Raw genomic sequence first — 23,402 nt, 5'->3', positions numbered from 1 at the left:
GTTGGGTTGATGGCATATGAATTCTGGACCATAATGTCTTGTTGGGATAGTAAAAAAATCCTAGTGCATCCCTGGATGAGACTAACATTTAGGCCTTGCAAGCAAGCTTATGGGTTCGTTTGGGGAGTTTCTGGCAACTATAGCTTCTCCCATAATCAAAAGTTCTTCCAAATAATTCAGTTTTTCATCCAGATTATATATGAGAACTTGTAGTTAAAGTATCCATAAAATAAACTGAAAGCCAAATCTAGGTTTTCTAGCTTTTGTATATTTTCAGAAGTTGGCTAATGACCAGCTGATTTTCATAATATTAAGCTTCCCAAACGAACCTAAGTATGCTTAGCCCTTTAAGGTTCAAACGAACGCACTTTTACAATCTGATTTGTATCTGATTGATTTACACCTGTTGTTAATTTGACAGATAAAATTAGACTGGATTTATTCTGACTTCTTTTGAACAAGAACTTATTCTGACTTGGGAAATTTTGTTCTAGATAAATATCAGTAAAGATCGATCCCCTCGAGTATGCTTCTATTCTAGAGTTCATCTGTGGAACCAAGAATCTACACCTTTGTTTGGATTTATATTTCTGGATAAGCACGCACGAAACAAATTCATTAAGAATCTGCAGCACGTGGACTGACAAGGCAACTCAAGGTTGGTTATTGATGCATCAGGTATATATAGAGAATTGTACAAAGGCACAAAATTAAATAATAATACTAGCACATATTGTGGAATATGAGAGGGGACCTTGACTGGATGGCTCTGTCTTATTTTAAAATCTGACTAGATATGTATGTCTCCAAAAAAAAAAACAGAGAATATGATTCCATGTCTGGGCCTGTATTATTGGGGGTGTATATATCCATCTATCAGATTCTATATTCACATATCATGTTTCTAGTGTTTTAGAATCAAACAAACGATGTTTAACTTCAAGCTTGGTTATACTATGAAGTACTCCATCCGTTTTAAATTGCTTATCACTTTAGATTTGTCCGATAAATCAAACATTTTTCTAACTTAAACCATTAATTTCTAAATACACACACACACTTCAACAACATGTGAATTATATTATGAAAGTATTTCTAATAGTGAATCTAATTAAAAGCATAAATTTTATGATATTAAACTATATAAATTCTAAAAATTGATGCTCAAAGTTTGTAATGTTTGACTTCAAACAAAGCTAAAACAATAAATATTTTAAAACAAAGTGAGGGGTGGATCTAGAGTGGGCCGTGAGGGACTGAGTCCCCCAGTCCGCTGGATCACCATAGAGACCAAAGAGAGGGGAGAGAGAAGAAAAGGAGGGGTGGAGGAAGAAGAAGACAATACACCCCTTCCAATCTAAAGCTATATCTGCGTCTGAGACTCTATCTCTTTCATGCTTATATTTTTTTATCAATGACCTTCTATATCCAAAAAACAATATGATTACATTCCTCATGGTGTGCAATGCTAGAGAAACATAAGTGTTTCGCGTAGCTTGGTAAAGTTTGGAGCTTTTCAAAATTGCACGAATTTCCCATGATTTATGGCGAAACGCTTTCCAACATACGCCCGATGCGGGAGGAAATATTGGGCACCCGCACCCTTATCCCATTTTCACCTGCACAGCCGCATCCTTATCTCTTTCTCCTTCTCTCTACCCTTCGTCAACTCCTTCAAATCCAGCCTACACACATGCGGCCGATGGTGGCATCGACGGTGGGTGTGCAAGTGGCGACGGGGTCACGGCAGCGCTGGAGAAGGCGGAGCGGGAGAGGACGCGGTAACATAGCCGCTATTAGTGTACTAGTGGGGAGTAGAGGAAAGAAGAGCGAGCGTCGCGGTGGCATCCATAGCTCCTCATACCTTTGCACGGACCACAGCCCCACCACCCCAGTTTTGCCACCTCCTTGATCCCCCGACCGGAGGAGCGCGAGCAGTCAGGGCGCGGCCGTTGCAGGTCGACGGAGAACACAGGCCCTGCATCCTGCTCCTGTATTGGGTTCGTTGGTTTGTAGGGAGGTAGGTAAAAGTGTTTTTGGATGTTTGATGCGCTTCTTGTATTTTGGATGTTTCACTTGCCTTTGTCCATATGTTGCACAAACTCTTCTTTTTTTGGATGTTTCAATAGATAGAACTCAATGTTTCATTTGGAATAGAAAAAATGTTTCGCCTATATTTTGGTGGTGTTTTATGCCCTCACTATCATTTTCAACAAATATTTCAATAGCTTGATTTTTTTTTTGTTTCACAGTGCACAGACCAATGTTTCACGGAGAGCGGCCGATTTTTTTGCTATCCTCCAGGCCCACGATTTGTAGTGTTATCCGATTTATGGAGTAATCTAATTGAGTTCTGGGAAATAGTACTCCCACGAGGACATGCATGGAAAGTCTCCCACGATTCGCCTTACATGTTTATTACACGCCATGATACACCACAGTAGCTGTCATCTCCTTATTTCACATTAGCTCGCAACCTCTCATAAGCTAGGTGGAGGGTTAAGTTCAAGCCCCTGCTCAACTTATTCCCTACTATCACAATTCACATATGCATGCGCATGAATATCTAGGGCTCTCATCTACATCAGGATGCTCCAGCCTCCAGGAGGCTCAAGGCTTCTTCCTTGAGCGAGTCATCATGGCCATGAAATCATCCATGTCCACGAAGCCATCACGGTTCCTGTCAATCTTCTTCACCATCTCCCTGCAATCCTCCAGGCTGCAGCTGTCCCCAAGCTTGTGCAGCACCTGCATCACCTCCTCGGCGCTGATCCTTCCGTCGCCGTCCTGGTCGAACACGAAGAACGCCCGGCGCATGTCCCCCAGCGGCACGCCGCTCTTGTGCACCTCCATGAACTCTTCGAAGTCCATGTAACCGTTCTTCTTGAAGTCGGCGACGCAGATCATCCGCCTCGCCTCGGCCGCGGCGTCGGCTTTCCCGAACTTCTCCAGGAGCCCCTTCAGATCCTTCCTGGTGATCCGGTCGTGCTCGCCGGCGATCTTGTTGAACACTTTCTTCATCTCGTCGTCGTCAGGCTTGTAGATCCTCGTCAAGTCGGAGAACTGCCGGTCCCTGCCGGACAGCAGCCGGCCGGTTGGCCGGCCTGCGGCCTTGGACTTGAGCTTCTCAAGATTGTACTTGAAGGCCAAAAGGCTCAGATGAGACATTTTGGATTTGATTTGCTGCAGCTACGGATGATTGATACGCCTAAATGAGCTCCTGATTGCCCGTCATGGAAGTTCATAGGTTCCTTGTCCTAAACATGGCTAAGGTGCATATATAGAATATATGCCTGACAGCTGCAGAAAGTTTCAGAATATGTGATTCCTCCAGAACTTGCAGAATAGGCTACCTCAAACCAGAAAGAAGGGCAAAAGATGGGCCAGACAACATGCAAAGTAAGAATCTAGTATAGCCGCTTGGGATAAGGAAAGAGAAAGAGATGTAGAAGTGTAGAACAGAACCAAAGCTGACTTGAAATAATTTCTTTCCTTTTCTTTATCAACTATAATGATAAGAACAAAGGAGTACAATTATTAGCAGATAATGGTTTACAACACTTAAAAATGGCACCTCATCATGTACCGTGCCTGACTGTAACATCATGTACCGTGCCTGACTGTAACAGAAAGAATCACTGGTTAAATCGTCCAAGTTGTGAACACAATCTATCCAGCTGCAGTTAATAAATGACAGCTGCCAAGCGAACAGGGCCATCAAACTATGGTGGTTTCCCATTGTCTAACTCATCCATGTTTTCAATGTCCTGGCGAAATGTGATTTTCCGAACATAACCTACAGAATAAGTAGAACACCCATCCAAGTGTCATAACAGCAAATCAACAGGTAAAAGTTTGCCAGGAATAATGAAGAGTTAAGGCAGTAGAAAGGAATCAAAATAAATTAGCATGGTATTTAGAAAGATCTCAGTTATCAACAAAAGTTAATCTCACGAGCTCGATTGGAATATCTAATTGTCTCAAGCTACTTACTTTACTATGGCAGAAATCCTGCATAATTTGGCAGCAACCAACTATCTAAATCTATTTACTTTTCCATGTCAAAAGTCCTGGAAATTTTGGCAGCAGCTAACTATCTAAATATCTAGTTCTCATCTGTTGGACAAAGGAATAACGTTAAGTGCCCAACACACACGTACCTGCACATGCTATGCCAATTTCTATCAGGGGTATTATCTATCAGGTCAGATTGAAGAACTAGCGTTGCTTGTTATTAGATTTTTTCAGGGATTATTTTGTTCGATGATAGTATCATATCTTTACTGTTGACTTCGGTAGCATATCATGGCAATTTTAGTCATATTAGATCAGTTCCATTGTACTTAGAAAAGCTCAGGTAACTGAACTCAGTAGCATAGAGGAAAACATTCCAACAGTAAACAACACTCTTTTTCAGCTATTCCTGAACATTTCTAAAGCATTGAATTCTAGGTTCCGTTATCCCATTATTCATCTGCAGCATTTCAGGAGCTACATAACTGAGGCACTGTATACAATTTTATCAGTAGTTCATTCCACACAAGATATTTGATTTACTATCCTTGATTGTTAAAATAAACTTTCATCATTGTTGCTAGCATCTGCAATTAGCATGCTTAATTTGGATTCAGCTGTCAAGGCATTCCTAATGCTAGACATCTATGCCACTTCATGCCATATGGACACTGCTATAAAATACTATTTGTCCAATGCATAGTTTCTACGTGTGAGATCAATGCAAATAGTAAATTACTCTCATCGTCTCTCCCTCTTATTTGTTGATTTGCCTCTCGTTTTGTGCCACAGACACTACCTCAACCCCTAATGCTATTTTGTTTGTTTCTTGATGTGTTGGTTTATTTGCCTTGGGTAGTGTCTCATGCAAGACATGGATTCTCTCTCACACACTTCGTTAACTCTCTTGCCACATTAGGTTTGATCCTACATGGCAGGCTATTAATTATTATAGGCACTACATGAGGTGGAGCAGGAGTGCTATCATGTTCATGCTTTCACATCGATCTGAGCACCAACTAATCACTGAAAGTCGCTGATAAGTCGAGCTAGTCATGCGACTTTATATTTGTTTGAGTTGTGGGCTTCTGGTCGTGTGGGCTGACAATCACCGACTAATCGAGACTAATTGCTCGACTTAACAACAATAGGAAGAGCAATAAAGAGAAATGGCATCTCTGAGCAAAATCTCCTTTTCTGTGCAAGGTTTTAGCACCAAGGGTTATGTGCACAATATTTACTGGATATTTAGTACTATCAGTGGTATTTGCAGCCTTCTTTGAATAAAAGGGGGCAAAAGCTGCACTTACAGGTTTGACATGAAATGTTCAGTACATACTAATGCAAATCATTTTATAACATCCTAACTGCAGACCAAGGCTGCATGGTAAATTATCTGTCTAAACTAAAGAACTCATCAAAACTACACTGTATCTAATGATAACCAAGTGCCACCCCTAAACTGAAGGCAACCTACACCCTTTCCAGTTCACAATAGCAATTCCTAGCAAGAAGATCTGGATACATGTAATATCCCCATTCCCTATTTCCGATCACCTACAAATGAGAGCAATACGATCGATACTGGGAATGCGAGCAAGGGATCTCACCAATGCCAGCGCATGGCACGCATTTGCAGATGGTCTCCCTCCCCTTCTTCCTGAAATAGCTCACCAGCCCTGTCCCCTGGCAACTCCGGCACTTGCCCGTCCACTCGTAGGAGACAGTCTTGCAATCCTTCAAACCCAAATCCACACAAACACATACTCCGAAATCGTCACCAAATTTTCCCTCCGAATCACCAAAGAAGTGAAAAACTCTTAGGATCCCACCGCAACCGCACCCACCTCGATCTCCACGTCGCAGCTGAGGCGGCGGTCGAGCTCCTCGCGGGACATCGGCTCGGTGTCCGGAACGGTCAACGGCAGCGGCAGCGGCTCCACGTCGTCGACGAGGTAGCTCTCCCTGTCCCCGGACCACCAGTCCCACCATCTCCTCCTCCCCCTTCCCCTCCCCTTCTTCTCCTCCTCCGCGCCCTCCCTGGCCCTGACGCGCACCCCGGGATCCCGGGCGGCGACGCGGCCGCCGGATGTCGACGGGTCCGCGTCGGGCGGCGCCCTAGGCCGGAACCAGTCCGGCGTGGAGGCCGCGCCGGTGGTGTTGGCCGCCGGCGGCGGGTGGGGGCGCCGGGCGCGGCGGGGGAGGGGGAGGGAAGGGTTGGGGCGTGGGGAGGAGAGGAGCGGGGTGGGGTTCGCGGGAGTCATGGAGATGGGAGCGGGGTTTGCGTCCGGGACGCGGAGATCATCGCTCGCTCGCTCGCCGCCGGCGACGAGTGGGAAATAGTGGGAGTGACGGGGAAGCAAGCGATGTGGCGACGAGCGCGACGAAGGATGTGCCGGAATCTACAGATAATAATAAAGAAAAAAAAAGGAAATTGGGAGATATCTTGATATTGGAGGCGTTAATGGGCTGGGCTGTACGTTGGTGACTTCGTGGGCTGCCCAACTGTTCTGGGCCGGTTTGTAGGATCCGCAATTTAATGCATTTTTTTGCTACAAAGGCTAGTGAGGAACTAAAATATTCAGTTTTCGAACTCACTGTTTTTCCAGATAGAGATACCCATAAATTGCAACGAGGATTAAAGTGTATAGAGATTAAATTTTATTTATAGACCTATGCGACTGAAAATGGAATAGAATGTGGACTTTTTAATGGGTCCATGTGATTGGGTTTGGAGCATGGGGTCGAGCATAAATTTTTTCTATTACTTAGTTTCTATAATTTTATCGGGTTGGTGGTTGTGCACGTAAATAAATGCAGATCCTCTATGGTATTGTTGGTGCAGTAGCAGGCATTGACGTGTAAAGAAGAGGATAGAAAGACAACTCTCATTTTCGAAGTACTTGTCGTTTAGACATCGACATCATTTTCGTTACACATGTTTCATCTTTTTTTTCTAACTACATGTTTTGCTATTAAAAGAATAATTATATGAAATGATTTTCATGAAAAAATTTACCAATATCATTCTGATGGAAAATTCTGGCATTTCTTCGTTAATTAATCATGCAAATTTTCTGTCTGACTGGGACGGCATCTATTTGACAATGAAGGTAGTAGTACTTAAAAATATACATACAAATAAATTGAATCAGGTACCACACAGTTGCAGGGTTAAATACATTCAGGATCACCTCATGTTTGCCAAAAAGAAAGGAAAGGAGGAACAAAAATACGGATAGAATCGAACGGCAAAAAGAAACAAAATAAAAGGGAAAAAATGGTGTTTAATTAATGTGTTCCAGCGTGTCGTCAACGGTTAATGTCTCTTTTCTTCATCTCATGAACACCGGATGATCTCAACCTGAACAAGCTTATACTCGTTGAATTTGTGTTAGCTAAGGTTATTCCCAGGTGCATATCTGTCAGAGCAAGATTATTTTCATTTCATCAGTCACTAAAGAAAAATAAGGAATCACAAGCTTAAATACAGCACTCGTGATCACTCACTGGAACATGAAGCCCGTTTTGTTCTTGAAGCTGATCGGAATCGCCCCTTGCAGTGCATTGTTCTGCACAAACCTGTCAAGCAAAAAACTCAAGCGGTCATAACAAGTCGATGAACTCAAATACTTGACTAGTATAAACTACTTGTTGAAGCCACTTACAATTCACGAAGCCTTGGCATGCTCCCTAGAGATGGAGGAATCTGCCCTGTCAGTCGGTTGTTCTCCAGATGCCTTCAGTTAAGAAATTTAGCCAGGTGATCTTCAGTTTACTGAAGCATTCTCCAAAACAATTATTGAGCAGTATGTAGCTACTGTGCTTACAGAGAAACCAAATGATGTAGGAGGCTCATATCTGGAATTGGTCCGGTCAGATTGTTTCCCACAAGCCAACTGCAATGACCGTACCCAAATTAGGCAATCAATATTTACTTTACCACTGCAATCTTTTTCCAATCTGTCAGCAGGACAATTAAAGAATGGGAGTCTGGCATTAGCTTGTTTAAGGAGGCTTACATGCTTGAGATCGCTGTCAGGTTGGCAATGCCGTCAGATATTGATCCCCCAACTTTAAAATTCGTGAGATTCCTGCCGTGTGATTGCCACCATTTCGGTTTCAGAGATCAACAAGAGAACATACTGCCCCTTTTGCAGGCATTGATGCATATAGTACATATGGCAATCAGTAACTTACAGAGAAACCACTCGAGCAAGTGGTTCTTGGGTGCAGGTGACACCAGTCCATGAGTTCCCCTGAGGCAAACATGGATCGCCGGCCCAGTCAGCCGGTGGGTTGTCGAAACCTCTGGCTAGCGCCTGCATGCCGATCACTGCAGCAACACGAGACAATGAGACATGAATAAATTTCGATGAGCAAACCACGAATTCGGCATGATCCATGAGAGTTTGTCAAGTTACCATCTCTGGGATGTGTCCTCCCTCCGAGTGGCACAACCATCATCAGCTCGGCGGCGTTGATCACCGGCCCGACCGGCGAGCCTGGCGCAGGCGTCAGCGTGATCTTTGTCCGCCCGGAGAGCGGCCACTTGTCGCCGTAGAGCATCGACCCGGCCGTCGACACGTTCAGGCCGGCGAAGAACGTCTCGCCGTTGACGGCGACGTCGAACACTCTCCAGCTGAGCGGGCCCGGCGCGCGGTTGTCCTGGAAGTAGAGCGCCAGGTAGTAGCTCGCGGCGGGGAGCGGCGCCGGCGGCCACTGGAGCTCCAGGCTCTCGCCGCGGCCGCCGGCCGTCGTGACGCCTCGGCGGAACACGTCCTCCGGTGGCTTGTTCCAGAACGCCGCCTGCGACACGCTCGCCTGGCTCTCCACCACCGGCATCCCGTCGCTGTGCGCCTCCCAGAACCGGTTGAAACGATCGCCTGGATAGCTAGAAAAAAAAATCACAGATTCGACGAGCATCAAGCGGCAAGCACGCCATGAATTCGTAGCAAGGAAATGGGCGGTGGTGCGTGATTGTTCTTACCTGACGGCCGCTGAGCCGTCGTGGCCGAAGCTGTGGCGCGCAATGGTGCTGAGAGCGTAGGACTCGAAGTCGGTGGAGTTGTACACCGAGTCCTCCAATGGCGACACCTCAAGCGCGGAGATGAAGGGGCTGGACTTGGTGGCGGCGTTCCTGGCGAGGCACACGCTGACCTCCTTCTCGGTGGCGAGCACGACGGCCTCATAGTACGTGGCGAGGCCCCTGGCGTAGTCCCCCGCCGTGTCCACCTCGCTCCACCGCGTGCCCTCGATGATCTGGTCGAACACCGGCGGCGCGCTGCCGCCGTCGAACCCGCCGTAGAAGTACGTCGTACGGACGAGGTACTTCCTCTTCCTCTCCGCGGGCACCACGTAGCAGTACTTCCTCGCCGACGTGTCGGGGAAGTACCGGAGCGAGGAGAGCACCGGCAGCACCCCCGGCGACCGCACGTCGGAGACGTTGCCGACGCTGACGAACCGGCCGTCGGGAACCCATGTCACGTCGCCGACCACCTTCTCCGACGTCGCACCGCAACTTATCTGGTACCCTGTGTACAAACGCGGACAATGTTCATCAACTGCCCAAGCACATTGCACGTTGTGAACTCACCGAGGGCAAAAGCGTTCATCACCTGAAAGGCCATCGGCGGCGCCGGCGATGCCGAAGACGAGGACGACGGCGAGGAGGGAGAGGGGGATCATTGGAGGAGGAGGAAGGTGCAACCGCAATGAGATGGTCGTTGGCTCGTTGCCGGCTTGAGAGTTGAGACTTCTGCTTTGTTTTGTTTGGGTGGCAGTTTCTTCAGAAGTTCATTATTTTTCTCTATGAATTTTCTACTACTCATCAGCTCTTGGTGGCACACATGTATAGATTACATATGCATGACCTCTTCTAAGACAAGGGAGCTGCATTGCAAATTTGGAGGCTTGCAGTACATGACACAATGATTAACCTATGATTTGAGATGAAACAGGCATCTTTTATAATAGAGCATTTTTCCCATCCTTGAAGAGGTATCACGAGGTACCAATCTAATCTAACCGTTGGTTTAGCAGGGGTATGATCGGGCTAACAAAAATGATCGGGCTAACAAAAATGAGGTCTCCTCTCTTCCATCTGCCGCCGTCGCCCATCGAGGCCATCGCGCCGCCGTCTCGCATCGAGGTTGTTGCCGCCGTCGTGCATCGAGGCCGCCGCGCCGCCGCCACCGTCGCGCATCGAGGCCGCCACGCTGCCGTCACGCATCGAGGCTGTTGCCGCCGTCGTGCATCGAGCCTGCTGATGCCGTTGCGCATCGAGGCCGCCGTGCCGCTGCCATCGTGCATCGAGCCTGCCTTGCTCGGAGGCACCCAATTTGAGTTTGCTGCTTTAATCTGAACAGAGAAATACCAGGAGGAGATTCCCAATTTGAGTTTGTAACTTTAATATGAATAGAGGAAGGATTCAGGAGGAAAAAAAACAATGCGTAACTCAAAGTACACGAGACTTTCTCATGAATCGATACTATTTACAGCAGATCCAATTTCTGAACCTTGTTTTTTTAGTTCATCAATACGAAACTTGCAATTCAAGAGTAAGCTGGTAATCAACCATTTAGCCATTTACATTTGGTTCAGCAAATCCAACAACAAAATTCACAGCAGAAAGGAGGAAGAGACAGGCCGTCGTTGCCGCCGCCGTCAACAAAATTCACAGCAGAAAGGAGGAAAAGAGAGGCCGCCGCTGCCGCCGCCATCGCGCATCGAGGCCGCCATGCCGCTGCCGTCGCATATCGAGGCGCATCGAGGCCGCCGCGCCGCTGCCGTTGCACATCGAGGCCCTCGCCGTCGCCGCAATCTCTCGCTGCCCCTGCCTCTTGCCGCCATCTCTCGCTGCTCTTCCCCAACGATTTTTTTCTCTCGTGAAACAGGGAAGGAAGCGAACGCGAAAGAAAGAGATGCCCACGCGAAAGTACAGAAGTACCCTTTCACCCACGGTACCGTTGGATTATGCCAGATCAACAGTCAGGATTTGGTACTGCACAACCTCAATGACAGTAAAAAACCTCTTTATAATAAGACAAAATTTGCTACAGGACATCCAAAAAACGTATAATTAGTTGGAGGACACCGTAAAAACTTGAATTTGCTATAGGGCATCGTAAAAAACTGGTAATTGGCTGCTGGACACCCACAATATTATTTTATTATTTTTTAGAGGAAAAGGAGAGAGAACAGTTGTGTAAATACGGTTCTACCCTTTGAATTTTTTTCTTTTGAGCGGGAGGCGACTGGCGCGGGGCGGTGCGGCGCGACAGCCGGGCGTAGTAGCGCAGGCGCCGGGCATGGGTTGGCCCAGCGTGGCGGCAGCTGCAAGCCGACGTCTGGTACACCGCACCGGCGCCGAATCAGTGAGGCCTCACATCACCACTCCGACGCCGCCCTACCTCCAACTGCAACTTCCAACTCCATCGCAGCCCTCCACACGCTCTCCCTCCTCTCCGGCGCGCTCCTGCAGCGGGTGATGTCGCGAATGGCCATGCCGCACGGAGTCGGATCAACTCAATCCGCATCGAAAAATCGGGGAGGAACCTGGCCTGCCGTGCTTCTTTCCTTGATGCCGTCTCTGTGAGCTCGCATAACCGCCACCCGGCCTGTCTGGGAAGAAGGAGAGGGAGAGGAGACTTCCATGTGGAAACTACATTGGAGTCATTTGAGCCAAGGGCAAACTTGTCTTTAATCATTGTTTTTCTCTCCTTTTTCTCTAAAAATAATAAAATAATGCTGCGAGCGTCCAGCAGTCAATAACCAATTTTTTGTGATGCCCTATAGTAAATTCACGTTTTTACGATGTCCTCCAGCTAATTACACGTTTTTTTAATGTCCTGTAGCAAATTTTGCCTTATAATAACGTTCTTTTAGTCGGTGGTACTACTCAGTACCAATGCAGGTTGAGGTGCCATTTTGCGCTGCTTGGGTGGAAAGCGTTTGGATACGGGAGTGACCGAGTCAGGCTGGGATCTATTCGTTGCGTCTCGTGCTCTCCGTAGGGGCGTGGACGTGGTGGATGTTTGTGCCTTGCTTGCATGCCCTGATCTAGCTGATTCTTTGCAGAGTTTTTTTAGTGTTCTAGATGGTTGGTGTATACTCACTCCCTCTCATAATATAAGGGATTTTGAGTTTTTCATGTAACGTTTGACCACTCGTCTTATTCAATTTTTTTTTTAAATATAAAAAATGAAAAGTTGTACTTGAAATACTGTAGATAATAAAATAAGTCACAAATAAAATAAATAATAATTTTAAAATTTTTTTGAATAAGACGAGTGGTCAAACGTTACAAGTAAAAACTCAAAATCACTTATATTATGGGATGGAGGAGTATATGATATATATGTTCGCGGTCGTGGGACGTGCTTGGATCAACGTTTGCTGCCATTAGTCAGTTCGTGGCAGACTTAGCTCTCTTTTCTCTCGGGGGAAAAAAAAAAACTAGCTGGAGTTTGATCCGTGTCTCTGCCACGCTGTACACGGAAATTTTGTTCAACATGGCAATGATTGGTACCGGACCTGATCCCGTCGTAATCAGCGGTCCCCAGCTGAACGGCGCATTTGACATGATCTGCCTGAAAATTCCTCCCTTATATATATAAAAAAGATTTAGAGGGAGGGACATCCCTTTTTTTTTAATGCCCAGAGGGACATTCCTCAAAACTCTTTTTCAAGAAGAAATTGTAAATGTGTTAAAAATTTAACATAAAACCTTGGAGTTGAAACCAAGTGCATCTTAAAATTCCTCCCTTATATATAATCCTAGTCAGATTCTTGTATCTGATTCAATCCTAGTTTATATATTTTGAAGCGCGCGTAATCGGGTTTCATGCTATATGATTTCTGATTTTGTTTTGCTATTGTTTTGTTTGTCTTGTTTCGATTTGTGGTTTAAATTGACATGGTTTATGCCAATCGTAAAAATTATTTTTACCTGTTAGAATGCAAAGACATTTTTGCTGGTAGAACATAAATATTGCGAATTTGCGATATTAGGCCTGAAATTAATAGGCCGAGTTGTACTTGTACCTACTATGAAGGGCCTGGATTTCCTTCAGGCTATGCAGTCCTGAACAGAAAGGCTGAAATGCGTTGGGCCGAGATCCATTAAGCGAGTCACCTAAGTCAAAACGAATTTGAGTTATGGGCCGTAAGTGAACTTACCTGGGCTGTTCTTGTTGCTTAGTTGGGTTAGATTATTCACCGTCTTTGGACCGAGATCAATTAGGCGAGTCAACAATGGAAGTTTGCATCTTACGCAAGGCCATTACTTCGAGCGGCAAAAAGGTGAGAGCCCAAGTGGTCAACTCGCCAAGTGCAAACCCCAGCAGTAGCAGATCGGCTGCATCTGCATTGGAGTCAATCTGATCTCTGCCCAGCTCGTGCACCGAAGCTGCAAAATCTTTCACGGCGGAGACGAAGTGGAGGGTTGATTAAAATGGACAGTAAGCCGACTCGGCCGCACCGCCGGCCGCCGCCGTTGCCGTCCAAGACGAGCGGCGTGTGGCCCGTCGCGCTGCTCGTCGTCCTCTGCTTCGCCGCTCTCCCGCTCTTCCTCGCGCTGTCACGAGCGCGGCCGACCTTGTCCGACGTGTCGCAGATGGGCGTCACGGTGACCGTCCACGACGGTGAGCAGCAGCACTCAACGTTGATCTTCCTGTGACGTCACTACGCGATTAGTTCACTGGTTTCTTGGTCAATGCAGAGGATCCAGCAGGGACGCCGCCGGAATCCTCCCCGGCGAACCGGGACAGGCTCCTCGGCGGGCTGCTCTCGCCGGACATCGGCGAGAGCGCGTGCCTGAGCCGGTACAAGTCGTCGCTCCACCGCAAGCCGTCGCCGCACTCGCCGTCGCCGTACCTCGTCTCCCGGCTGCGCAAGTACGAGGCGCTCCACCGCAAGTGCGGGCCCGGCACGCTCTTCTACAAGAAGTCCCTGATGCAGCTCACCTCCGCCTACAGCATGGGCCTCGTCGAGTGCACCTACCTCGTCTGGACGCCGTGCGGCGGCAGCCACCTCGGCGACCGCATGCTCTCCATGGCGTCCGCCTTCCTCTACGCGCTCCTCACCCACCGCGTGTTCGTGGTGCACGTCACCGACGACATGGCCGGACTCTTCTGCGAGCCCTTCCCGGCCGCATCGTGGGAGCTCCCCGCGGGTTTCCTCGTCCACAACCTGACGCAGCTCGGCCGCGGCAGCGAGCACAGCTACGCGAACCTGCTCTGTGCTAAGAAGATCAAGACCGACGACCCCGCCGGCGTGCGGTCCGAGTCGCTGCCGTCGTACGCGTACGTCCATCTGGAGCACGACTACCAGCAGTCGGACCAGCTCTTCTTCTGCGACGACGACCAGACCGTGCTGGCGAAGGTGAACTGGCTGATACTGCGCTCCAATCTCTACTTCACGCCGGGGCTGTTCCTGGTGCCGCAGTTCGAGGACGAGCTCCGGTGGATGTTCCCGGCGAGGGACACGGTGTTCCACCATATTGGGAGGTACCTGTTCCACCCTTCCAACAAGGTGTGGGAGCTCATCACGAGGTACCACACGTCGTACATGGCCAAGTTTGAAGAAAATATTGGCATTCAGATCACGACCTTCGCCGGGAGCAAGGTGTCGTCGGAGGAGTACTTCAAGCAGATCGTCGCTTGCACGAGTCAGGAGAAGATTCTGCCGGAGATCGACCCAAACGCGACGTCGAGCGCTAACGAGGCGGCGCTAGCCACCACGGCGTCGAAGGCCGTGCTCGTCAGCTCGGCGCAGCCGTCGGAGTACGCGGAGAAGCTGAAGGCGATGTACTACGAGCACGCGACGGTGACCGGCGAGCCTGTCAGCGTGCTGCAGCCGGCCGGCGCCGGTAAGCAGGCACCCAACCAGAAGGCGCTGGTGGAGATGTTCCTCCAGAGCTACTGCGACGTGTCGGTGGTCAGCGGGCGGTCGACGGTTGGGTACGTCGGCCATGGCCTCGCTGGGGTAAAGCCCTGGCTGTTGCTAACGCCCACGAATCGGACCGCGTCGGCTAACCCGCCCTGCATCCAGACAACGTCGATGGAGCCGTGCTTCCATGCTCCACCGAGCTATGACTGCAGGGCCAAGAAGGATGGGGACCTTGGTGCCGTTCTAAGGCATGTCAGGCATTGCGAGGATGTCGGTGATGGTCTAAAATTGTATGACTAGTTAATTTTGATATACTTAATCAGATGGGTGGAAAAGACAAGCTTCAATGATCAATTGATCAGTTGAAAGAAGAAAAAACTGTAGAATAATTACAAGATGTATTGGCTTAGATGGAGGCAAATGTAATATGGCCTTCCAGTTGAAAGATGTCATGTGATTTGAGATGGGGAATGTTTCAAATGATTTGCATCCTGTCAGCATTAGACCACTCCATGCAATTGGTTGTCTTCAAGAAGGTACCAAAGCCCTGTCTTTTGGCAAACAATAAGTGAAACAACGTATGCCCACTTAAAGATGGAAATTTGTCAATTTAATGATGACACAACACCTCAAGAAGTTCCACAACATGGCTCTCACTCTCAGAGTTTAAGTTAGAGAATTGGCAAAATGCAATTAAATTAACTAGAAAGGTAGCCCGCGCATTCACGCGGGCATATGCATTATTGGTTGCATCTGAAAAAGTATGATTTCTTCATCATTTTTTTTATTATGTGATGTATTATAGTTGCTTCCATAATTTTAATATCTTTCTATACATTTTATAGTTTAATGCTAGAAATTATGTACTCATAACCAAACACTTTACATTTTTTAAGCTAGCCTGCAGTTGTCATGAAGTACATGTATATTATATATTTATTATTTAAAGCCTGCAATGCCAATTCAATTGCCATAATTACGTTGTTTTTCATAAAATTATTGAAAGACCGTGGAAAATCTTTTGATTTTCTAGGTTTTCTAAAGAGCAATTCTACGGTACTTGAGGAGATACCATGAGGTATCAAAAATTTAGTGTAAAATTTGGTACCTCATGTATCTAGGTACCATGAGGTACCAAATTTATAATAGAAAAAGTGGTACCTCATAATACCTCCTCAAGAACCGTAAAATTGCTCTTTTCTAAACAATTTTGGTGAAACTGATGATGATCGGATGTTTTTTTTCCAAGATTTCTAAGATGTTGCTAACTTTTAAAAAGTGGCATGCGACTGCTTGAGGTTTTCCTAAAAGTAGATTTAGTGGTTTAAAATAGTGTAAATGCAAGACTTATACGGTCTTTAGCATGACTTGGCCATAACTGCAAGACTGATCCATACATGGAGTAGAAAGTCCTTCCACACATGCTGAGCAATCGGTCCGTAAAATTACTAATCTCTCGCATTGCCTGCACAAACCAATGATCAAATATTTTACTTTTTTTTTCATTGAATTTCGAAGATTTTTTCTAGTTTTTAAACATTGACACGCCAAGGCTTAAAAGAACTCTAGAGGACATTTAATGGTTCTTTATTAAGTAGAATAATTTAAGATGTCATAATACTTACTATCATTATTTTCAATGCTTTATTGTTATTTGGTTATCGTGCAAAAGATAGGGGCTATGTTCAAATGACATTTTAATTTTTATATAATAAAATGAAATAATATGGATTTTCAATTATTTATATGATTATAAATAAAACAATACTACAAACAAATTAAAAATAGAATGTTGTTTGGTTGCCATGCAAAAGAATAGGGGTCTATGTTCAACCAACTTATTTGAATTTTTCTATAAGTAATATAAATGTTGAGTTATTTAGCTATCCAATTGTAAAAGAGTTCAAACAAATTAAAAATCAGCCATAACTTATATTTTAGCTATGTAACTATAAATTACTTTATTATTATGTTGTTAGTTCAAAATAAGAGGGGTGAATTAAATGGGAGGAGATGAGGAGGAGATGAGGGGTGAGTAGTGCAGAGGGAGACATACAAATGTACAGCTGGAGGGGGAGGGAGAGTGGAAGACGGTTTGTTTTCTTTACATAGATCCAATGGGATCACCAATTTGAGTTGTTTGTTTTTGACACAGCTCTGGATCTAAGATTTATTAAAGTTTTGTATTTCTAGGTCCATAGATCCATAGATCTATGTGTTGACATTGATAACATTTGGATAAATCATTTTGTTTCTATTTTAGATGAAATTTAAAATTTTAAACCACTATAATTTAACATATAAACTTCAAACATTGGATTTAGAATCTAGAGCTGTGTCAGACATTGCCCTAATGGTTAAAATAATATACCCACCGATTTAGGCATAAATCTACGGCCAGATGTTTTTTCCTCAAAATTTCTAAGATTGCTATTAGTTAGAAAATAGAGGAGTGAATTAAATAAATCTGTGATGTGGTGTTTGACTCCTTTTTAAGATTTTTGTTTTGATTCCAACATTAATTTATCTGTGTATTAATCTGTGGATCATGCACAATCCTTAATTTTGTTGGTGTGATAATCTACTCTATCTCTATTCAAAAAATAAATCAAAGCGTCTTGTAATATAAAAAGGTGGGAGCTAGTAATAATCTCTCAATCATGCAGTCCTTGATTGTGGTAGTGTATTAATCTGTTGATGATGCGCAGTCGTGAATTTTGTTGCTGATTAGAATATTGTCAACATAGACCGTAAGCATAGGCAGCATTATCTGTTATTGTTTTGCTAATTGATCTTGTATTATATTTGCCATTCTTCTCAAAGCGGCTAATTCTTCTCCGATTGCTGCTCGAGCATTTCGATGCATAGCGTCATCAGCATCCAATCGTCAAGACGACAAATCGAAACCAATCGCAGGCAACCAAATTAACACTCTATCGAGAGCTACACGATCGGTTCCTCATATGGCGAACAAGATCATTGTACTCCATACACCGCCGTAATCGCGGTACAGAAGGAGGGGAGCGGAGTTATTCTTTTAATAGATATAATGGGTCCATCGGTTGTTGAATTATTTATTTTTAGTATCAAATCTAATGGTTAAAATAATTGTTCCACCGATTTAAGTGTAAATCAATGGCTAGATATTTTTGTTTTTATCAGATTTTTTAGGATTTTCTTAGAGTATCACGGTCGATTTAGGAGCGTTTATAGGAAGTTTAATGAACTTTTAGTATATAATAGATTGAAAGTGGTACAAGAACAACAAATACCTCTGGCTTAATTTTATATATTTTCGATAAGTAATTACAACCCACCCTAAACGTCGACACTTTGAAGGTACATGTACAAAAACAAACAAAAATAAATAGGCAAGCTAGCAAGGAGAAGAGTTATCACTTCAAATGTGTCTTTCTCCTAAACATGAACATTGCCACTAAGGACCGTGGGAAGAAAGACTTCCGTGGCCTTGACTCAGCTATTGTAGTTGCTATAGTGTCAGCTCTAGGTAGCAACATTCGATACTTATAAGGATTGGAGCTAGATGATCCTACTGCGTCAAAAGAGGTTGATGTGTTCTTTACATTGGAGATTTGAGCAATAGGAAGAGATACCTCACCAGTATTTCGTTGTTTCTCATGATGGGCTCTCCTTTTTCTTAGTTCATTCTCCATTGCTAATTTTCCATCATATGCTACATTGGCTTTCTCATGAGCATCTCTCAGTGCAACCCTCCTATCATCAATTTGCTTGATCAGTTGATCTAACCTATCCAAACTCCTCACCTCTGCATCCTTTGCTTCCTTGATCTTCTCTATAGCTCTAATAACTTGCTTCTTAGCAGAGTCCTCGGCATCTTGCACTTTCTTGCACAATACATTGTACTCTTCAAGTGACAATGTGACATTGTTGTTTTTTCGATTAGCTAGTGGTTCTAGTTCTATTTCCTGTTTATAGTCTTGTAGTGCATTTGCTGATGCCACTGCAATTTCTCTTGATGCATTAACTGCAAGTATCTCCCTCAATGTTGCTTCTATTCTCAATTGAACAACATTTACCTCTGCCTGGGCTTGATCTGCCTCTTCTCTAGCTTTTTCCATCTCATTCCTAGCAAATACAGCATTCAACTTTGCATGTTCCAACTTTTTAGTTGCTTGCTGTAGTTCTAAAGGCATTTTTGCTGCTTTTGTTCTCTCTTCCACCATGCTGAGCTCAAAAGCAATCTTGCTCAATTCTTCTTGAAGAGCTAAAGCAGATTCAAATGCAAGATTCTCTTTTTGCCTTAATGATGCAATGTTTGTTTTCTCCATCTCTACATTAGCTCGTAATGTAGCAGCAGCATTCCACAAAGACTTCACATCATCCTTGGCCTTATCAATGTCTATCCTCATATTTTCAAGCTCCTTCCTAGTCCGTGCTAGCTTCGCACAAACAATTATCATTGGCCGCTCTTCCTCTCTAGCCTCAGATGGCACTTTAGGCAATGTACCATCCACGTGAGCCTTAAACTCGTCCCTTAGATTCATCAGCCACATTGAAGCAGTTTGTAGCTTTGACTCAAGGTCTTTATTGAGTGATAGGTCATCATTGAGCTTTTGAACCTCGTCATCAATCTGTTTTAGCTCATTCTGCCAATTCACCATGTCCTGTTGATAAGCCAAAGCTGCATTTATTTTTTTCCCCTCAGCTATAACATGGTTAGCTTGTGAGGTGGTTATCAAATCTTTCATTGTGATAACCTTAATGGTGAGATCCTGAACAACCTTTTCAATTTCTTGTGATGCAACAATGGCCTCACGTGCTTTTGTTTCAGTGTTATCCCTTTGAGAAATTAGAGATGTGTATTCTTTTTGAAGTTGATCTAGCTCCATCTTCACTGACTGCAAGTCTTCTAAGGCCGTTGCACGTCGTTCATTGGCAACCTCAATCTTTGCCTTTGTTATAGATCTCTCTTTGCGGGCAATGCCTTGTTGCATCTCTTCAAACCGAATCTCAGCAAGCTCTAAGTCTTGTTGTGCTTGAATTGCCTCAGTATGGGATTTGTCTAGGTCTATTTTTAGTCGTTCTATAGTTCGTCTAGTACAATATAGCTCCTCAAGAACTTTGCTTTTCTCAACTTCTATGACTTCCACTCTTCTCTTGTACTCAGGAGCATCTTCCTGCATCTTGTCAAGCTCAACTTGGACATGTTTCCGTCTCTACGAAAGAATAGTTATAATCGAATTTATGCATTCCCTTCATCAAAACAAGACAGTAAGATGGATAAAGAAGGATTAAAAAACTACCTCTTTCCAATCAAGTATACCTCCAAATTTGCTAACAGCATCTTTAACGGATTCAATTGGTGCTGCTGTGTCGACCAGGACTCTCTTATCAATGGTTTGAATGAAGCGTTCAGCAATCTCTGCAGCCCTGAAAATGTTTCCAGCTGAGCTATGGCGATATATTTCCTTCCTCTCAAGCTGGTTGTCATAATTCTCCTCTTCCTTATTTGCACATAGATCATTAATCTTCAAAGAACTTAAATCTTCACTAAAACGTCTTGTGTGACCATGGCTATGTATCCGCTTCTCTTCAAACTGGCTTTGGTAATTGTCCTCTCTATGATTTATGCGTAAATTATTAATTGTAAGGGAACTTAAATCTTCACTTGAATGTCTAGTATGACCAACCGAGAAACTTGATGGCAAATCAAATGAAATAGTAGGCTTTGATTCATTTGAGCTTGACAATACATCAATAGAGTTTGGATCAATATTTGAGCTTGACAATATGTCAACAGAGTTTGGATCAATATTTGAGCTTGACAATACATCAACGGAGTTTGGATCAATATTTGAGCTTGACAATATATCAACAGAGTTTGGATTAATATTTGAGCTTGACAATACATCAACAGAGTTTGGATCAATAGGCACTTGGGGAATCCCTTCAATATTCAAGCCCTCCATCTCCTAGGATGCAGGAGAATACCAAATAATTATTCAAATGATTATGATGGATAGAATTAGTAAGGGGCACCTGAAAAGGTTATTATATGCTAGTAAGAAGGAAAAATCGTGACACACATATACCACATGAGATTGATTAACCCTTTTCAAATGACTTACAATATAGCAGGAAGGGAAATTTAATCACCATATTGATCAAATTATCGAAGTATGACATAACCTATTCTCATCTCCATGGATAAAACAAATGTAGGTCATGATTTTTTTCTAAATATTGGAGTCATACAAATTAGCATGCTAGTAAAACATATGAAGATTATGGTCTAAATTTGTGCAATGTAGTTTTTGCATGTACATAATAATTAATAACATGGATAAATATAAAGCATCTATAGAAATCTTTACAGAACAACACAACACATTGTAATATAGACGAAGATAGTTACCGAATAGAGTAAAAGCATTCCATGAATCTTTATTTGGTTGAGAGATCTGTTTTATCAGGAAAAGTATATAACATGCAACTATGCTAAGGTTAGCACATGAATAATAGGCCTCTACCATGTCGCAATCTTCCTTGCACTTCCTATTCATATTAAGATAATTAATTTCACGTGATCCTTGGTCACTTTTGTACTTCTCATGAAGATAAAAAATGACTCCACTTAATTGAAGAAAATGTAGTTTTCGTTCGTGATACACCTACACAGATAGACATAAACAGCTTCTATGCAAATCAAATACATGATAGGCGTAAAAACATACTACAACTAGCAAAGAAATTGGCTAACAAGTTGTAGAAAATAGCCACATATAAATTTACAATACCTCTTGGATTTTCGATTTCCGTTCCCTTCAAGAGTTCATCAATAAGAGAGATCAAAGTTACGAGAAGAGATTGGGGGGGGGACGGTAAGAACGCAATACGACGTCCATATGCAGGGAGACCACCAAGTCCACCAAAGATAAAAACTATAACTATAATTAGGACGCGGAGTAGTGCTATTCCGCAAAAGCAGGGACTTGTTTGGCCTAATTTTAGCCTTGTGTTTACAAAAGCCATAGCACCAAACAAACAACACATGCCCAATAGCAAACAAGAGCGATTACTAATACAATATTTGTTGCTTGATTTGGTGGTATGGAGGTATCATTGTTTCAATTAATAGTCGTCATAGTCACAAAGTTCTCGGGTAGATGGGGTCAAGAGAATAAGAATGATGAACGTATTGCAAGATTTTACGGATGAAAATGTCTCCTTGTTGCTGGGATGGGGACGATGTTCCTGAGTCAAAGAACATTGCATTCGATCCCTTTTCCTAGCCTATGCCTTAGGGAATCTAGATGACATGAAACTATGGGCATATAGTGGTGGTCATTAAGGAATCAAGATGGCATGGAAGCAAATAAGATCGGATCTAAGGCTATTCCTAATTAGAGATATCATTTTTATGTTTCCAAGGATACCACATAAGTAATAAGGTATTTAATTGATGATTCAAATAGCTCACATAATGCATAGTTTCATGTTTGTTGTTTCATGGGTAGTATATGCAAGATACAAACTGGAGTATATTAAAAACAGTGTAGACAAGATTTCGTCTAGTTAAAACCCATTTCATCTCTCACTTTATTAATTTGTTGCAATATTATCAGAAACACTGACATGACACCTTATTTAAGGCTTATTTGGAATGCAGGATAGAAAAAATGTAGAAATAGGAATCACAGAAACATGATAGGATTGTATGTGTGAAACACATGATTGAAAAACATAAGAATTTCTTATTCTTCGTGCATAGGTAGCGAATAGTATTCCTGTGACAATCGGGTAGCCAATCTTTTAAAACGAATGCAACTACGGTAGCTAATTCAAAGAAATCATCAATCCTCCATTGTTTTCCTTCACATTTGCTTCATTCCGAATGAGCCCGAATGAAACTCCAGTGGCCTAAAGACGGATTGTGATAAAAGATCAATTTTAGGGCACACAATGAGACAAAAACGTCTTTTGCCCACGGATACGGATGGGGCTGGTGGTCCCCAGGCCACCAGGCGGCGCGCAGCGAGCGAGAAAGCAGCGCCCCGCTCCCAGTTTTGGCTTACGAAACGAGTCCCATCAAAACACTCAGCTGGAGCCGCGGTTCACCGTCCGCGCCTCCGCGGCTATCACGGCATCGCGGGCGCTTCTCTCCAGAATCCACCGCGCGGGGTCGCGGAAACCCACCCGTCTCGCGCGCTACGGCTTAGCCGCGACGGTGACCGCGGCCGGTTTGCCATCCCTAGACGGCTCGCGACGCTGCGTGGTGGGCGGCTGGTGGCACGTTGCGATCACAGTGGGAAAGGCAGTTGGGCCACTTGGCCGTGGCGAGTAAACTAATCAAGCTGCTTCTGTAAACTATCAAGCTGCTTCTCTTCTCCCGCTCTCGCTTGGTCCTCGGAAACGAGTTGACCGTCGTGTACCCGTGTGCAGTGTGCTGGGTGCTTGCTCGCCTGCTGTTTTCCACATCGCCGTCGCCACGGGTGATTTCCCTCGTACGGTGCTGT

General features: G+C 44.4%; 5 protein-coding genes and 1 long non-coding RNA gene across 7 annotated transcripts; 2 read left to right on the top strand and 4 right to left on the bottom strand.

Annotated features, from left to right (window-relative positions):
• The first annotated feature begins 1,306 nt into the window (after nucleotides 1-1,306).
• LOC127784849 (uncharacterized) lies at nucleotides 1,307-5,339 on the top strand. Its single transcript, XR_008019605.1, has 2 exons — nucleotides 1,307-2,020; nucleotides 4,934-5,339. It is a non-coding gene; the product is annotated as an uncharacterized LOC127784849 (long non-coding RNA).
• Nucleotides 2,109-3,328, bottom strand: LOC127784848 (calmodulin-like protein 30). Its single transcript, XM_052312248.1, has one exon. It carries the CDS (start codon nucleotides 3,166-3,168, stop codon nucleotides 2,611-2,613), a length of 558 nt encoding a protein of 185 aa, XP_052168208.1. The 5' UTR covers nucleotides 3,169-3,328; the 3' UTR covers nucleotides 2,109-2,610.
• On the bottom strand, nucleotides 3,453-6,415 carry LOC127784847 (protein disulfide-isomerase SCO2). The gene is made up of 3 exons (XM_052312247.1): nucleotides 5,862-6,415; nucleotides 5,625-5,751; nucleotides 3,453-3,796 (listed from the first exon to the last, which is right to left on the bottom strand). Exons 1-3 carry the CDS (start codon nucleotides 6,276-6,278, stop codon nucleotides 3,723-3,725), a joined length of 618 nt encoding a protein of 205 aa, XP_052168207.1. The 5' UTR covers nucleotides 6,279-6,415; the 3' UTR covers nucleotides 3,453-3,722.
• A 674-nt stretch (nucleotides 6,416-7,089) lies between these two features.
• On the bottom strand, nucleotides 7,090-10,909 carry LOC127784934 (probable LRR receptor-like serine/threonine-protein kinase At1g67720). The gene is made up of 9 exons (XM_052312360.1): nucleotides 9,633-10,909; nucleotides 9,005-9,548; nucleotides 8,439-8,908; nucleotides 8,215-8,350; nucleotides 8,037-8,108; nucleotides 7,845-7,913; nucleotides 7,683-7,754; nucleotides 7,525-7,596; nucleotides 7,090-7,436 (listed from the first exon to the last, which is right to left on the bottom strand). The coding sequence occupies exons 1-9, from the start codon at nucleotides 9,700-9,702 to the stop codon at nucleotides 7,409-7,411; spliced, it is 1,533 nt and encodes a 510-aa protein (XP_052168320.1). The 5' UTR covers nucleotides 9,703-10,909; the 3' UTR covers nucleotides 7,090-7,408.
• A 2,504-nt stretch (nucleotides 10,910-13,413) lies between these two features.
• LOC127785298 (probable fucosyltransferase 7) lies at nucleotides 13,414-15,363 on the top strand. Its single transcript, XM_052312734.1, has 2 exons — nucleotides 13,414-13,658; nucleotides 13,736-15,363. The coding sequence occupies exons 1-2, from the start codon at nucleotides 13,469-13,471 to the stop codon at nucleotides 15,202-15,204; spliced, it is 1,659 nt and encodes a 552-aa protein (XP_052168694.1). The 5' UTR covers nucleotides 13,414-13,468; the 3' UTR covers nucleotides 15,205-15,363.
• A 2,801-nt stretch (nucleotides 15,364-18,164) lies between these two features.
• On the bottom strand, nucleotides 18,165-21,782 carry LOC127784616 (protein WEAK CHLOROPLAST MOVEMENT UNDER BLUE LIGHT 1-like). Of its 2 annotated transcripts, none has more exons than XM_052311957.1 (3): nucleotides 21,684-21,782; nucleotides 20,190-20,858; nucleotides 18,165-20,102 (listed from the first exon to the last, which is right to left on the bottom strand). In XM_052311957.1, the coding sequence occupies exons 2-3, from the start codon at nucleotides 20,853-20,855 to the stop codon at nucleotides 18,300-18,302; spliced, it is 2,469 nt and encodes an 822-aa protein (XP_052167917.1). In that variant the 5' UTR covers nucleotides 20,856-20,858; nucleotides 21,684-21,782; the 3' UTR covers nucleotides 18,165-18,299. The 2 variants fall into 2 exon arrangements, with proteins under 2 accessions (XP_052167917.1, XP_052167920.1); XM_052311960.1 differs by having other exon boundaries at nucleotides 20,190-20,925; nucleotides 21,684-21,776.
• Nucleotides 21,783-23,402: the final 1,620 nt, after the last annotated feature.

Source organism: Oryza glaberrima, chromosome 9, assembly GCF_000147395.1.
Source record: "Oryza glaberrima chromosome 9, OglaRS2, whole genome shotgun sequence".
NCBI classification, from domain to species: Eukaryota; Viridiplantae; Streptophyta; class Magnoliopsida; order Poales; family Poaceae; genus Oryza; species Oryza glaberrima.
Note: the sequence above shows the minus strand (reverse complement) of the source record. Positions and strands in the feature narration are given on the sequence as shown.

Excerpts from the sequence above, each read along its gene's own strand:
- LOC127784848 (XM_052312248.1), bottom strand. The coding sequence starts at position 3,168 with ATGTCTCATCTGAGCCTTTTGGCCTTCAAGTACAATCTTGAGAAGCTC.
- LOC127784847 (XM_052312247.1), bottom strand. The coding sequence starts at position 6,278 with ATGACTCCCGCGAACCCCACCCCGCTCCTCTCCTCCCCACGCCCCAAC. Across the intron at positions 5,752-5,861 it reads GCTGCGACGTGGAGATCGAG|GATTGCAAGACTGTCTCCTA; the intron begins GTGGGTGCGGTT and ends TTGGGTTTGAAG. Across the intron at positions 3,797-5,624 it reads CGTGCCATGCGCTGGCATTG|GTTATGTTCGGAAAATCACA; the intron begins GTGAGATCCCTT and ends CTTATTCTGTAG.
- LOC127784934 (XM_052312360.1), bottom strand. The coding sequence starts at position 9,702 with ATGATCCCCCTCTCCCTCCTCGCCGTCGTCCTCGTCTTCGGCATCGCC. Across the intron at positions 7,755-7,844 it reads CTACATCATTTGGTTTCTCT|GCATCTGGAGAACAACCGAC; the intron begins GTAAGCACAGTA and ends TCTTAACTGAAG. Across the intron at positions 7,597-7,682 it reads ATGCCAAGGCTTCGTGAATT|GTTTGTGCAGAACAATGCAC; the intron begins GTAAGTGGCTTC and ends TTTGCTTGACAG.
- LOC127785298 (XM_052312734.1), top strand. The coding sequence starts at position 13,469 with ATGGACAGTAAGCCGACTCGGCCGCACCGCCGGCCGCCGCCGTTGCCG. Across the intron at positions 13,659-13,735 it reads CACGGTGACCGTCCACGACG|AGGATCCAGCAGGGACGCCG; the intron begins GTGAGCAGCAGC and ends TGGTCAATGCAG.
- LOC127784616 (XM_052311957.1), bottom strand. The coding sequence starts at position 20,855 with ATGGAGGGCTTGAATATTGAAGGGATTCCCCAAGTGCCTATTGATCCA. Across the intron at positions 20,103-20,189 it reads GTATACTTGATTGGAAAGAG|AGACGGAAACATGTCCAAGT; the intron begins GTAGTTTTTTAA and ends ATTCTTTCGTAG.